We start from the raw sequence: 15,499 nt of genomic DNA on the forward strand, positions 1-15,499 counted from the left end.
TCAACGTGATGACCCTGTACGGAGTCGTTCCCTTGCCTGTAATATTTGCGCCTCACCCGGTGTTAATTTCCCACGAAACATTCGACCAGCCATTGGCTTTGTATCCACTTCCACTGCAGCACCACGTACACTACGAGAACGACGAGTTGATGGTAAACTGGCAGCCACACGGCGAGTAACAACTTCTGCTTGTGCGGCTGTTGTTGTCGCTGCGGCTGCGGGAGTCCCAACAGGCGGTGATATCTTCACATTATTTACATTACTTATTGGAAAAGATTCCACGCCTACAACTTGCCGTTTGGGGATATCCCTGGTTGGGGAAGGTGCAGCAGCTTCCTTCACTGCAAGACCACGACGACCAAAGAAAAAGTAATCATCCTCAAGATCGGCTGCATGATGAAATGTGGCGGCATTATCATTTTCTGGATGAGCCGCTTCGCAGGGTTCAGCACCCATGTGGAAAAATCCTGGATTCACACTTACCATTCCTGGGGCAGTAGTTTTTTCCATCTCCGAGTTCCCACGTACTTGCGATAAACTGAAAAAATCCTGAAATGGTGGTACTTCACTTCCCAAAGCTGTTGAAATAATGTTAGGACCCTGAGAAACAGTAATACGTGCGGTTTGAATAGGTGCTGAAGTAGCTGTAATACCAACATTTGGATAACTTAGATTCTGTATATCTGAAGCAAAAGGCAGTGGTTTATTTGGAATGACTTTGATCTCACTTGAAGAAGGAACAATTACACCTTCTTTATTAATAGGTGTAGTGTTAGGAAATGAAGGCGCTAATGCCTTTGCCTCACTTGAAGTTAAAGAAATAGGCTTAGGTATATCTCGTTTTACATCTTTTACTGGAAGCACAGATGTATCAGAAGGATAAACTGGAAGAGAAAGAGGTTCAAACATAACAGATGGATATTGTTGCTGTTGTTGTTCTTGTGTTGATGATGGGGTTAGTGCCGCAGTAGTAGTTGTAGTTTCACTAGATTCATCCAGTGGGGAGTAACCATCAGAATGTGTTAAATGAATCATTCTTACCCCTCTTCGTTCCTTAAACGATGAAGAAGGTGAGACCCCGTCTGATACTGTTAAAGGAGTCACAGCAAATGAAGGAGAGGCTGCCCTAGTAGTAGTAGTAGTAGTAGTAGTAGTAGTAGTAGTAGTAGTAGTAGTAACAGACTTTGGTACATGTGTATGTACAGCTGCTTGAGATACTCTCGATCCTGCTTTAGTTAAAAAACTCATTGTAACACGTTGAACAAGTGCAGATAAGGATTTCATAAGTAATAAGAAACGTTTTTCTGCCTCTTCATCTTGTGGAGCTCCTGCAAGATTATCTTTAGCCCAATCATTTACCCGAATACCAGGTATCTTTTCTTTAAGTTGTACCAATTTTTCTTTACAAGTTATAAGAGGACGAAGGAAAGAAAGACGTAATATTATCTCTCCTTTTCCATCTTTACCAATAACATTTCTGTTGGAATTTGCATTTCCCATTTCCCCTGAGGGAGTTTCCATATTCTTTACGAATTCCGTTATGCAATTACGTATATGATCAGCAAGATCAGCTCCCTTCTGTCGAATATTATCTGAGTTACGAATGACAAGTGAACTTTGTGAAGCTCCACCCAATTGTGTCTCTGTACCACCTGTTGCTCCATCCACAATCATAGGAGTCGTCGTAGAGGGAGAAGGTAGTGTGGGAACAATAAGAGGAATAGGAGGAGGAGAAGAAGAAGAATAAGTAATAGCAACAGTTAATCCTCCATTATTATCATTAGTAGGTTGAGATTGTTGTTGTTGTTGTTGTTGTTGTGAATTCTCCTGTCCATGTAGAGATGATATTTTAGATCGACAATAATTACCAAATGAGGTAGCACATTTTTGTACTAAACAAGCTTTTTTTAGTAATTGTTCCTGTTCCTTTGGAAATAACGAAATTAAAGCTTGATCTTCATCTTTATAATATCCAGCTCCAGTAGATCGAGAGCGATGATGACTAGAATGATGAGAACTACGTGATCTAGATGAATAAGAAGATTCATTTTTAACTTTTTGTGTTTCTCCCTTTTGCCACATTTGTTTAACGCGTTCACGTTGAGGATCAGGTGTATTACTTTGAAAAATAGCGTCATGTCTGTTCTTTTCAACAATTTCTTTTAAACGCCGTATATTATCTTTACGTTTTTCTGCAGATGTCATGAGAGTCTCTATACGATGTTCAATATATTTTTCCATTACATCCTTTACACCTTGAGTAAAATCATCCACTTTCCTTTGCATTTCATGAACAACTTCAATATATTCTCCTTTTTCTGCCCATTCAATAGTTTTTAAAGCTTTATTCATAACACGTATGTGTTTAAGTTGTCTTTTTACCTCCTTTACGAGATTTAAAACCACCACTCGACGGAAGGGTTTAGCAGCAGAATGATCTTCAAACTTTTCTCCTGTTCTTTTTCGATGTGTTTTTGATTTTACTGCCGTCACGTTAACTTCATGTCCTTTCATAGACTTGAGAATATCTCGTACTTGACGACTGAGCGAAATACATTCCTCATTAATCTTTATACGAGTTTCTCGATCAGGGGTGTTTTGTGGTAACATTTCCATTTTGTAAACTGTAAAACTCTCACACATGTCATCACTTTTCTTTAATAACAATTCAATCTCTTCTGGTGTTAAATAAAAATGAGGTTCCATATTCTCTAATTCGTTAAGAGTTGTTTTCTTCATTGTTTCCGCACGATTTGCATCTCTTTTAAGAATAAAATCCTGTTGTCGACGTACAAATGCTTTAAACCCTGGTGGCATTTCTTCTGGATCTATTGCAACTCCCAACGCATTCACATGCGTTACACCATCATCATAAGAAGAAAGAGTTGGTTTCTTCTTCATTGGAAATGTAAATGCAAATCCATCACCAAAAGGAACCAATCGTTTCCATAAACTTTTAACACCATCATGATTATCATCATTATTATTATTCATATCATCATCATCATCATCAGTTTCTTCTTCTTCTTTTTCTTGTTTCTCATGAACACCGGTAATTCGTTTACGCGAAACTGTTCCCTTTATTCTTTGAAGATCTTCTTCATGTTGTTGTTTCTTTGTATATTTTGAAATTATCGTACACCCACCGTATAATATGAAAGAATCCCCATCTGCACAAGAACAGGCAGTTGCAAATGCTAATGGTGGTATCATAGGTTTTACATGCAGTTTTTTCCATAAATATTGATTGGAATGTGTTGGAACTAATTGAAGTTCAAAAATAGTATTCGTAGGTTCTAATTGTTCATCACTAATAGAAGTATCAAAACCTCCTATAATGATTAAACGTGAACCTACAATACATGCCGCATGTGCACCTCGTGTTGGGGCATCATGACATTTTAATTCTTCCCAACGTTCATTTAATATATCAAATGCCCAAACATCATTTAATGGTTCATTTTGTACATTAAATCCTCCGTAAATAATAATCCAATGACCATAAACCACAGCACTATGTAAATATCGTGCTTGAGGTGAAGGTCCAGTAGGACGAATTAAAGAAATACTGTACGTTTCCGCATGAATACCAATGAGTTGTGCTGAAACCAATAATCGATTGGTAATACCTCCAAAAACATAAACATTACAATCTCTTACAACAGCTGTATGAAAAGCAACGGGAAGTTCAGGTACTGTTTGTATTGCACGCCATCGATTAGTTTTTAAATCCATATCAAATAACATGGACATAAATCCAATCGGCATTCCTTCTTCATATCTATGAGCTAAAGACCAAAGTGTTGGTTTTTCTTTTTCCATATCATCCTTCTGCATGGAAGTCAATCGTTTTACTTTTACATTTCCTTTATAAGGAAAAAGAATATTTGATCGTATTCTACAATTTTCATCATCATTAAGAAATTCTTTTGGAATAGATTGACCAGTTGGACCAACTCCACCTATTATCATGAGACGATGATAACTATCTACCACCACTGCGGTATGACCATAATTACCTGGAGAAATAAATTGTTTACCTTCTATACGTCTCCAATGACCTGTAAGTAATGAAAATTCATACAATTCATTCTCAACACATTTCCCTAGATTTGTAGTTCCACCATATACTAAAATACGTTGACCTTGATCTACTGGATGAATAAAGGATGTAGTAGCATGATACATAAGAGGTGGAAGACGAAATCGTCTAGATGTTGGATTTGGCATAACTCTTACAGAATGCAATATAGAGTAGTTTCTTCCTTTATCTGCAGGAGGTGCAAAAGAAGCCCATAAATCACGACGGGAAATAGACTTTCGAACTTGTCTCTGTTGTGATAACTTTTCTTCTTCACGTGTTGGACTCACTGTAGGGGCTGATCTTCTTCTTTGTAGTCCTAACGGTGATGATGATGAACTTCCACTTCGACTTTGACTTTGTGCAGCCGCCACTACATCATCCCATGTTTTTAAGGTGTGATATCCCGGCAGTGTGTGCATCTCATCTGTCTTTTCACTACTTCCATCATTATCGGTTGGTCCAACTTCCCCAAGTTTAACCTCATCATCATCATAATCACTATTATCACTATTATCACTATCATCTTCGGATGTAGATGTGGTTTCCTCACCGTATTCCTCTAATCGCACACGAACTCCGTCTCCCAGTTCAACACTATTTCCTTCTGTGTTGAGTAATTCATTCACGTCAATGGGGCGACATATGATGGGACGACCATCACTCCCCACAACCTCTAATTCTATCTTACTATCCGTTTGAGGATACTGTTCCATGTTAAAATATTATACCCTATTACTATTACCAGAAATAATAAAAAAGAAAAAGAGATAGAGAGACAGATACATGAAGGAAGTCGTCATGAACAGGAAAGTATAAAAACAAAAAGAAAAAAAAAAAACCATAAGTATAATAAAATAAATAATTAAAACAAAAAAAAAAAAAAAATATACTGCAAGAGAAAAAAGATAGAAAAAAAAACATTTTTAATGGTATATTTTTTCGTCTTCTTTTTATTTATTTTTATTTTCGTTTCAATTGATGGACAGCACTTCTCTCTCTCTCTCTCACCAGCTTCTCTCTCTTACACCATTGCAGCATACATATGCTCGGTAATTTACTCGGGGTATAAAAACAAAAAAAAAAAAAAAGCGTGTCTAGGCTTTTACCATACTACTCTTCAGAGATTGAAGTATATGGGAAATCTCACTATCACTTAACTCTGATGGATCTTCAAAGAATTCACTAACAGAAAATAACCATTCTGGTTCTATGGCTGAGGCGACACGAATAAATGTTCCTTCTTGTCCCTGAACTTCAAGACGATCATATACAATCCACGTAGGACGTCTTTTTTTTGTTAATACGGATTGTCGGTGTAACATCACCCATTGAGAATCTTTAACTGTTTTATACCGTTCAGAATTAGGTGGTTTATAGGCGACTTGTGTAAAGAAACCTTCTAACACTACTTTACGAAGAGCCACAGAATCAAATAATCCTGTTTTATCATTATAAGTAGAAATAACAGGAATTCCTTTTTTCCCCATTAATTTTGTTAATTGAGTATAAACACGTGTAGCCTGTGTTAATGCTTGATATCGTAAGAAATGATCAAAACAGTAACGTGCGGATTGATGATTACGCCAAAAAGCATGAAAAACATTAAAAAGAGTTAAATGATCTCCATCTGCATGTTGAAATATCACATGTTGTTGATCAGCTTCATTACTCCGTGATGGTGGTCGTGTAAAGACATTTCCAACTTCTAACATGGCAGCAATAACAGCAGCATCTGCTCCACAACGATATTCAGATGATCGTAAAAGCATTCGAGCAAGAGAAGGTTCTACTGGAAATTCTGCCATTAATTTTCCAAATTCTGTTAATTTTAAATCATCATCTACAGCTCCAAATAAATTTAATTGATAATAGGCATCCATAATACTTTGCTGTGAAGGTGGATCAATAAAAGCAAACTGGTATGGATTCTCCACTTCAAGTTTTAATAATAATAATACCGTATTCACCATACTTGAACGTAAAACTTCAGGATGTGTTTGTTCTGGAAATAATGCGAAATCTTGTGGACGAAATAAACGAAAACATTTACCAGGACGAGTTCTACCAGCTCGTCCTTTACGTTGTTCTGCTGAAGCTTTACTAATAAGAGCTGGAAGTAAGTAATCCACACGAATATCAGAATTATATAAACTCTGTTTATGATATCCAGAATCAACTACATAAACAATACCATCAATCGTTAAAGAAGTCTCTGCAATATTGGTAGCAAAAATAATTTTTCGTACATTTTCTCCTACAGATGCAAAGACACGTTTTTGTTCATCTATACTTAATGATCCATAAAGAGGTAAAACTTGAACCATCATGGGAGATCCTTCCATATTTTGTATGATAGTCTCTGTATCACGAAGAACAAATTGTTCTAATTTTATTTTAGTTCGCATAACAGCCTTTTCTATTTCGGCTTCACCGGTAAGAAAACATAAAATATCACCTGCTGGTTCATTCCTGTGAATATTACACACACACTCTACACAAGACTCAATATAATCATTTACAGGTTCCATCACATATTTAACTTGAACATCATACATACGACCAGAAACCTTTATTAAAGGTGCTTGAGGAAAGTAGGATTGAAATTTTTGCATATCTAAAGTAGCGGACATAACAATTACTCGAAAATCTGGACGTCTATTTAAAATAAGACGTAATACCCCAAGAAGTACATCTGTATCTATTGTACGTTCATGTGCCTCATCCACAATAATAACACTAAACCTTGATAAATTGTGATCGGAAAAGGCTTCACGTAAAAGCATACCATCCGTCATGTATAATAATTTTGTCTTTTCAGACATTTTAGATTGAAATCGGACATGATATCCAACTTCATCGCCGAGTTGAACGTCCATTTCAGAAGCCACACGAGCCGCTACGGACATTGCCGCAATCCTACGAGGTTGTGTACATGCTATTATATGTGGAAATCCCATTTCAGCAATAAATTGTGGGACTTGTGTTGTCTTTCCACTTCCTGTTTCTCCCACAAAGAGAACAATCGGATGATCTCGTATTTGTTGTTTAAGAAGTTCAGCTTTTTCATACACTGGAAGTGTTACCCGGTGATTAAGTAATTTATAATACTCTGGTGAGAAGGATTGTCCTGTAAAAGGATTTATCTGAAGTGTCTGCTTAGCACTATTTTCATCCTTTCGAGGACACTCTAATCGTGTTGCTACAACTCGCTCCTGAGCATTTGTATCACATCCATCTTCTCTGGGTCTACGCATAGCCCCCAAAATAAGGATCTCTAGTGATTATCTTCTTATTTTTCTTTTCTTTTTTTTTTTAGTTGCTGTTGCTGTTGTTGTTGGTGGTGTTATTCTTTCTTTTTCTTCTTTTCTTTATCTTATCTTGTCTGTATTACGACTGGTGTTGCTGTAAAACACAAATTGTGCACCACCTGTTCATAAAGAAAAATAAATAAATAAATAATAAATAAGGAGAGAGTGGTAGGATGTAATGGCATACAAGAGACCTCTTCTTTTATAAGGCTTAAAGAAAAAAAAAAAAGGAGGTCCATACCTTATATAAAGGTATATATACACACACACAATAAAAGAAAATGCTTAGTTACACATAAACACATAAAAAAAAGATTAAATGCTATTTAACAAATAGCTTCAATGTATTCTTTTTTTGAGGAATATCAGTGGGATGTAGTTGTGTATTCATGACCGCAAAAAAAGACAGGCAAAAAAAAGTCGAAGGGGGGAAAAATAAATAAGAAAAATTAGGGATTGCCCTCAAAAGTTCTTCCTTTTCCTTTCTTTTCTTTTTTCAACTTTACATCTTCATTATCAAAAGAAGGTAAGTAGAAAACAAAAAAAAAAAAAAGAAAAAAAAAAAGAAAGCAATATGAGAAGCAACTACGAAAGTGTCAATAAAGACAGAAACAAAACAAAACAAAACAAAACAAAATAAAAACACAAAACAAAACACACATGCGATAATCATTTGCTTTTTTTATTTTTTATTTTTTTTCTTTTAACAAAAACCATTTTCGGTTTACATTTGGTTATTTTGTAGTTGCTGCATCATCTGCATCATCATTGCTGTTTGTTCTGGTGATAACTGTGGTGTGGGAGCCTGTTGTAATTGTAATTGTAATGGTTGTTGTTGTTGTTGTTGTTGGAGCATCATTCCTTGCATCATTTGCATCATCATTGTCATTTGATCATTTTGATTTCCATTCACAGGCGGTGGCATAAATGACTGTTGTTGTAATTGTGTTGATTGTGTTGATTGTGATGATTGTGGATTAAGGGCTGCATTTCTAAAAGCCACATTCGGCATTGTTTCTGCACGATGGGTTGGGATCTGTTGTTGGCCTAAACCGCCTTGAAGCCCATACTGACCGGCCAGTTGATCTTCCATCTTTTTTGTGTATTCTCGTTGGAGCATAATCGCATGTTTTCGATCTCGTGGATCCACTACGGAAGTTTGTTTAATGGGTCTTAATAACATGGGAAGATCCTGTTCAATGGTTTGTTTCATTAAGTTAATCCATCCTTTCTTCTGCAGGCGATCCATATCATAAAATTCATCTGCTCGTACTCTTTCTAGGAATGTTCTCATTTCATCAGCGGTGGGGAAATCAGATGAACTAAAGCGGTATTTATTAGCGAGATCTTCTATAATTTGTGGAAACTGTGCAAAGAACTCCGCTTTTGCCTTATCTTTTCCAAACCATTTTGGCATCTTTGATTTATAAGCAGCACAGGCTAATGCAAAGATAATAACTCGAGTGGCTCGTTGTAAAACAGAAGTCACACGTTGATCAAGGGATTGTAATGGTATAGTTTCTGTCAAATCATAAATAAGATCAGCCTTTTCTTCTGTGAAAAGTGCATGATCCGTACCTTTACAATATGGACGATCCCAAAAACTGGATACATAAACCCGTGGAGGTTCTGTTGTATTAATAAGACTTGAAAGATTCCAAAATAATGCTCCATATACTCGCATAAGTTCCTGAGGTCCCACCGTATCTGCTTTATTTAATACGATACGAATTTTACTTTCATGTCCACTTAAGGCATGTTTAAATAACATACGAAGTTCTGTTCCAGCATCTAACTTTGTTGGATCAAAAAGAAAAAAAACCAAATCACTCTTCTCCACAAACCATCGACATACCTTAATGTAATCATACCGTCGTGAATGAACATCCCCAGCTGTCTCCAGTACACCAGGAGTATCAATTAACGAAACAGATTGCAGAATAGGATGCGGTGCGATAAGTCCTTGAAATGATTCTGCAAATGAATCTCCAAATTGACTTAATCCACGAAAAGGCTGAGAACTATCGGCCATTAATACACGACCAGGGATTTGTTGGACCTCCTCACCATGCATAATAACAGTAAACTTATCCGTAACGGGTTGTGGACCAGTCTGAAGATAATTATTCTGCATTAAATAATTAATAAAAGTAGACTTTCCAGCAGAAAATGGACCTAGAAAAGTAACGAACGGCTTCTTCTGTACAATCGCCTCTGAGAACCAACTAGGACGATAAACATCATACTGGAACTTTGTTTCGATAGGCCGCACTCGCTCCATGTAAATTCGCTGCAGTTCCGCAATCACGCTATCAATGTGTTCATCCCATGAACCAGAGGCAGTGGAGGGCGGCGGCGGTAATAACACCCCCTCTGATTTCTTTGAAGGCATTATTCACACACACACACACACACAAGAAAAGAAGAAAAAAAAAAAAAAATTTAACTAATAACACGTGTACAACACTGAACTAAAAAGAAATATATATATACCTTTAGATATAAAATACAGTATTTGCCTCTTCAAGAAGCTACTATCTTTTTTATTTTTTTTTTCCTAAAAAATTTAGTTTTCCTTCCGTTGCTTTTCACCTATTTCTAATTGAAATACACCCTTACTAAGATCAAGAAAAGAAAAGAAAAATAAGAATAAAAATAAAATAAATAAGGAAAAACAAAGAAATAACACAGAATTATAGAATTTTATTTGGTTCCATAATACCAAAAAACTTATAATTACATTGAAGACATATACACACGACTTCAAACCTGCAGTCATTCTGAGAGCAAAGATGCCATGAAAAGAAAAAAAAAAAGCAAAAAAAAAAAGATATACAGACAGAGAAAAAAAAAAAAAAAATGGGTAATGAAAAAAAGAAAGGAAATATCCAATAAATAAATAAATAAAGAAAATCTTTTTAGTTAGACTATCAATTGAACTCAGTGAACCACAACTGAATCACCAAACGTGTACAAAAGAAGTTTCTTAAACGTCATTGCATGTCTCAATCTTGATCCACTATCTCGTGTTTCCATAATATTACTAGAGAAACTCTCATTCTCTTGCATTATTGTAGATGATTCCGAACGGTGTAAATTCCTTTCATTTTTCCTCATGGTCTCTTCGCCACCAGCAGCACCAGCAGCAACAGTAGTATTAGTAGCTCCAGTAACCGAAGAAACAACTGTACTTTCCCGTGAAGATGGAGAGGGATGTTTCTCTGGAGATAAAACATTAGCAGGAATAAACACACGTATAGCTACAGGGGTATTAAATGTTGTTTGTGTCGATCCCGCACATGCTGGAGAAGTAACAGCGTAACCATCATCCCAACGTTGTTGTTCTTGCCATTGTTTTTCTTGTTGATTATTTGATTCCTCTGATATATTCCAAGAAGAAGAAAGGACCGTCGTTGCAGTTCCTTCATACGCTAAACGGGCAATACCACGTTGTAATTGAAGTAAAACTTCCACAGATAAATCCTGTGCTTGTTCAAGAAATCCATGTTGTGAATTTCTAAGAGATGAAATAGATGATTTCAAAATAGCTACAGAAAACATATCAGCATTCCACGCACAGGCTAAATTTAATGCATCTTCTACAACAGAAGGTATTTTATTAGATCCATCATCTTCCTTCTTTGATGGTGTCCAGAGAAATATAATATTAGCTCCCCAAAATCGTGTAGTAAGCATTACTTTTAAACAAGAATGATATTTTAAAGAAACAAATTGTAATTTCTCTCCAGCTTTAGGTAATGCATCTCCTTGTTGCTCTTCTTTCTGTTGTGGTTGTAGTAATAGTTCAGCTGATGGAACCGATAAGATAGATTCTGCTTCCGCTTGTGAACCAATAAGAAGTAATACCGAATTTATTTTATGTGAGAGACGTAAAAGATGTTCCTCTACTACTGTTGCTATTTCTTCTGTACCTTGATCAACTTCATAAAGAGAGTTAATACATGTCTGTAGTGATGATTCTGGAGAAATATCTACTGCAATAGGACGTAATGACATATCTTTAGGTCGAAAAGTATTCATTTCACGTTGTAAAAGATTTGGAAGTTCTACCGTTCGTACAGGTACTCTTTCAGAGACAAAGTGTGAAATATTTGTAATACGTTGAGGTTTGGCTATACCTTTATGTAAACTTCCTTTTCCACCACCTTTTGCAAAAAGTGCCATTGCTGCAGGTGCAGATGTTTTAAGAAATGCCAAAAGACTCTGACGTAAATCCATTTCAAGTAATGTTTCACTTTCATAAATTTGACGTTGTAGTTCATCCAATTCACGTTGATGTTTTAATACAATACGTTGTGTAATATCCGATCCCACCACTATATCTTTGACTCCACCATTTGCAGCCTCCAAGAGATTTGTGAGTTGTTGTTCTTGACAACGACGAAGTTCTGTTAACTTCTCTTCATTTTCTACTACACATTGACGAAATTGGGCATTGAGTTGAATAAAAAGATGTGCTGTGGCACTCAGTAATTCTAAATTTGGACTAATAAGTGAAAGAAAAAAGAGTGACTGTTCATCAGAGTTTGTTCCAATCACGCGATACGGGCGAAGAAGTGTATACATACCACTCTTATAATTAGAGTTACTGTTGATTCCAACATGCGGCCCTGTTTTTACACTTGTGGAGACTGCAGGAACCGTAAATGTTCTCCACGAGTGTCGCAGATCAAAGGATTCATCCTCCTCCTCCTCCATATCTTCTCTCTACCTCACACAACTTGTGTTTCCTTCCTAAATGTAGGGAGGGGAAAAAAGTAAAATAAATAAAAAAAAAAAGATATTACAAGAAAGACCAAAACAAGAAGAATAATACATATTCTCTCTCTCTCTCTCTCTCTCTCTCTCTCTCTCTCTCTCTCTCTCTCTTTTCTTCTTCTTCTCAGTCAAACACACACAGAGAGAGAAATAAACAAATTAATAAATAAAACACAAACTCTCTCACACACACACAGACTCTCTCTCTCTCAATTGGCAGAGTTACCCACACCGTACTTCTCCTGCAGTTCCTGCAACCACGCAGTGCCCTCCGCGGCCCCCGCCTCGTCATTATGCCGGCGGCACCATCGCACGTATTTCTCCGCCGTGGCGTGCGCCTGCGCGGGATCCCCAACGGCCTCAAAACAACGCAACACCCGCGCGAGTGTTAACTTTACAGAGTCCACATCGCCCTCGTCAATGTGAATGTTAAGAGCCTCAATTAACAGATCGAGGGCTTTGCCGTACATTTCTTTTCCATCACCACCAGACGCAACCTCTTTTTCGGCTAATTTCTCATGGCAGAGACCAATACCGGTAACGATAGAGCGTCGCATATTTACAGCCGCAACGGCTTGCATAGGCATAGCGGACTTGGCATCCACATCTATCCAACGTAGCACTTCTGTAAAGAGATTAAAAGAATCCTCAATTTTTCCATTCTTTAAGAGAATATACGCAATCAGTTGATTAACTTCTGCTAATTGTGCAGCATCTCGTAAGGATAAAGGAGTTTCAAGAAGTGATTTTTTAGCCTCTTCTGCATTTTTTAAGGCATCATCAAACTGCTGAAGATTATAATGTGCTTGTGCTGCTTCCAGAAGAAGCAGAGTTTCACATTGTATGGGTGCATTTAGTGCCCCCATCTCCTTTAACATGTCTAATCCCTTCTTTACAGCAGCAAGAATATCTTCATACTGTTTATTAGCGCGAGATGTATCAATTACCGCTGACAAATCATTCCATCTCTGTAATGCCTCCATATCCTTCTTGACAACCTCTTCATTTAGTGTAAAACTCTCAATGTTAACAGGTGATACAGGTTTCGTCTCGCTTGTGCCTTCACTTGAGCAACGAATACCCTGCCAGAGCGCAACGCGAGGGAGAAGATGACGGGATGAAAGAGTTAAACGCCGAAGTAACATTCTATTCATTATCAAACAACGTGGTTGCCTAAAACAAAGAGAAATAAGAGCAAAAAAATAAAAATATATTTATAATGATGATGACAACAGTCACACCCCCACCCCACCCCACAGAGACAAAAAAAAAAATGAATCAATGAAGCAGAGGGCATTTAAACACATACACACACACACACACAAAGAGAGAGAGAGAGAAACAACACATGCGTAAAACAGCAAAAGAAAAAAAAAAAAAACACAACAAGAATGACCGAATTAAAACAATGCAAAATAAAAGGAAGGCAATACAAAAATATCAACAGATGTATTCTTCTTTTCATCTCTTTTTTTCTTTTTGCATCACCCAATTTCCCCCTTAAAAGTAGAACAAAAAAAAAATCAATAATGGAAAGAATGGCAGAAGAGTCACGTAAGTAAAAAAAAAAAAAGAGTGACAATGGCGAAATAAATCAAAAAAAAAAACTTTGCTTTTTTTAAAAATCTACCTTCTCATTCTGGTTGCTAATCCCTTTTTATTTCCCTCAGCTTGGCCGACACTCTGACTTGTCCAAGACTTGATACTGCTGGAGTTTCTTTATTACCCCATCTGCTGACAACCACCAATCATGCCTATAACTTACTGTTGGATACAATAAAACGTGAGTTCACTACTCACGTCCATAATATCCACATCCCGAAATATATCTACAAAAAAAATGTCAAACCCTCTTTGATGTCATTATTGCGACTATTATTATCGCACAATAATTCTTTCTTTTTGTTGTTGTTGTTCTTTTTTCTCTTTTTTCGTTTACTTATTTTTTTCTCTCTCTATCTCTTCAATACCCCTCCCTTTTATTCCTTTTTTTTTTTTTCTTTTCTTTTCCTTCGTTCATCTCCTTGCCATTTTATACTTCCACAACTATAATTAGATGAGCATTCGTGGCCCTTTTGAAGCGACTGGTCGTGGTGGGGCTGGTTTATCCGATGGATTCTCATCTTCTAGTTCTCCTCCGTGTGCGAGTGCCTCCTCAACAGCAGACTTCAACTCATCCGTACTGTCCAACTCCAGCCGCCGTGCAAATGTCACGCCGTGATGTTTTGCCTGCATGAGAAAAGATGCCTTGGATGAGGCGTACACCATCAGTTCCCGCGCTTTACATACACTTGGACAAATGTACACCATCATCGCCTTCGTTGTTGTTGCATCCACTGGGCAACGAAATACCACAAATCGTGGATGATTTGGAGGAATAAGTGCCTTTACAGCCTCCATGAGGGATGATAAAGCGGAGGATGAAGAAGTAGTGGATCCTGTTCCTTTTACTTCGGCAAGTTTTTTATCTAAAACGATCTTATCTGACTCTACTGTAAATGTCAGAGCACACACTTCACCACGGGCAAATTTCTCTAATTCCTGCATTCCCTCACTCGTGAGTGGCATTACCACACCAGGCATTGCCACTGGATTAGGTGCAACTTCCATCTTATCAATTGCCTTTCGCAACTTCTCGCCTTCTGTCATGAGTTCCTCACGTGTACTCTCTGTCTCTTTTGCAAAGAGAGAAGGTACGATATCCGTCACTCGTCCCACATGCTCTTTTACTGTATGCGGCAATCCACTTGCCTCTGCGAGGTGTCCAGCACCTGTGGCGTAAACCATCCTCACTTTTGGCGAGATACCGTCTTGGCAGAAAAAAACTTGTGCAAACTCTTTTTCTTTGAGTTTTACGATAATAAATGCAGCCTCTATCTTATCAGCCGTGATGAGATCACGTACTTTGGAAAGATCATTTTCCAACTTGGTGGTCGCCTCAATTGGCTTCCCGTGAAGTTGCATTACTTCATTCTTAATAGTAACAACAACAGCACGAGTCGGGGCATGCTCCTCTCGAAATGACTTGAGGGTCTTCTCCAAGGCTGAGTCTAGCTTGAAGTTTACTGTCAACATGTTTTCTTTTTTTCTTTTTCTTTTTTCCTGCGACTTTATTGTTCCTTCTCTTGTACTATTATTATTTTGTTTTTTTTCCTCTTTCTTTTCGTTTGTATACTTCTGCCAATAGAACCGTATTTACGGTTATAGACGTGAATCTGTTTTCTACTTGATTCTCTTATATTGCAATGTATCCACCGTATATCAGATTATTTCTACACAAAGGTATATATATACATATACAACATGGGAAATAAAAAAAAAAAAAAAA

The 15,499-nt window shown here is 37.1% G+C and overlaps 6 protein-coding genes across 6 annotated transcripts; all 6 read right to left on the reverse strand.

Moving 5' to 3' along the window:
* TM35_000014930 (uncharacterized protein) lies at window positions 1–4,797 on the reverse strand (the record flags this gene model as incomplete). Its single annotated transcript, XM_029021174.1, has 1 exon — window positions 1–4,797. One exon carries the CDS (start codon window positions 4,795–4,797, stop codon window positions 1–3), a length of 4,797 nt encoding a protein of 1,598 aa, XP_028887682.1.
* A 381-nt stretch (window positions 4,798–5,178) lies between these two features.
* TM35_000014940 (putative ATP-dependent RNA helicase) lies at window positions 5,179–7,338 on the reverse strand (the record flags this gene model as incomplete). The annotated part of the gene is made up of 1 exon (XM_029021175.1): window positions 5,179–7,338. The coding sequence occupies one exon, from the start codon at window positions 7,336–7,338 to the stop codon at window positions 5,179–5,181; it is 2,160 nt and encodes a 719-aa protein (XP_028887683.1).
* Window positions 7,339–8,116: 778 nt separating this feature from the next.
* On the reverse strand, window positions 8,117–9,784 carry TM35_000014950 (sarcoplasmic reticulum glycoprotein; the record flags this gene model as incomplete). Its single annotated transcript, XM_029021176.1, has 1 exon — window positions 8,117–9,784. The coding sequence occupies one exon, from the start codon at window positions 9,782–9,784 to the stop codon at window positions 8,117–8,119; it is 1,668 nt and encodes a 555-aa protein (XP_028887684.1).
* Window positions 9,785–10,332: 548 nt separating this feature from the next.
* Window positions 10,333–12,111, reverse strand: TM35_000014960 (uncharacterized protein; the record flags this gene model as incomplete). The annotated part of the gene is made up of 1 exon (XM_029021177.1): window positions 10,333–12,111. The coding sequence occupies one exon, from the start codon at window positions 12,109–12,111 to the stop codon at window positions 10,333–10,335; it is 1,779 nt and encodes a 592-aa protein (XP_028887685.1).
* A 269-nt stretch (window positions 12,112–12,380) lies between these two features.
* Window positions 12,381–13,316, reverse strand: TM35_000014970 (uncharacterized protein; the record flags this gene model as incomplete). The annotated part of the gene is made up of 1 exon (XM_029021178.1): window positions 12,381–13,316. One exon carries the CDS (start codon window positions 13,314–13,316, stop codon window positions 12,381–12,383), a length of 936 nt encoding a protein of 311 aa, XP_028887686.1.
* A 907-nt stretch (window positions 13,317–14,223) lies between these two features.
* On the reverse strand, window positions 14,224–15,246 carry TM35_000014980 (putative G-actin binding protein, putative,twinfilin; the record flags this gene model as incomplete). The annotated part of the gene is made up of 1 exon (XM_029021179.1): window positions 14,224–15,246. The coding sequence occupies one exon, from the start codon at window positions 15,244–15,246 to the stop codon at window positions 14,224–14,226; it is 1,023 nt and encodes a 340-aa protein (XP_028887687.1).
* Between the last annotated feature and the right edge of the window lie 253 nt (window positions 15,247–15,499).

The sequence above is a fragment of the Trypanosoma theileri genome (assembly GCF_002087225.1).
Source record: "Trypanosoma theileri isolate Edinburgh chromosome Unknown TM35_Tth_1_V1, whole genome shotgun sequence".
In the NCBI taxonomy this organism is placed as follows: Eukaryota; Euglenozoa; class Kinetoplastea; order Trypanosomatida; family Trypanosomatidae; genus Trypanosoma; species Trypanosoma theileri.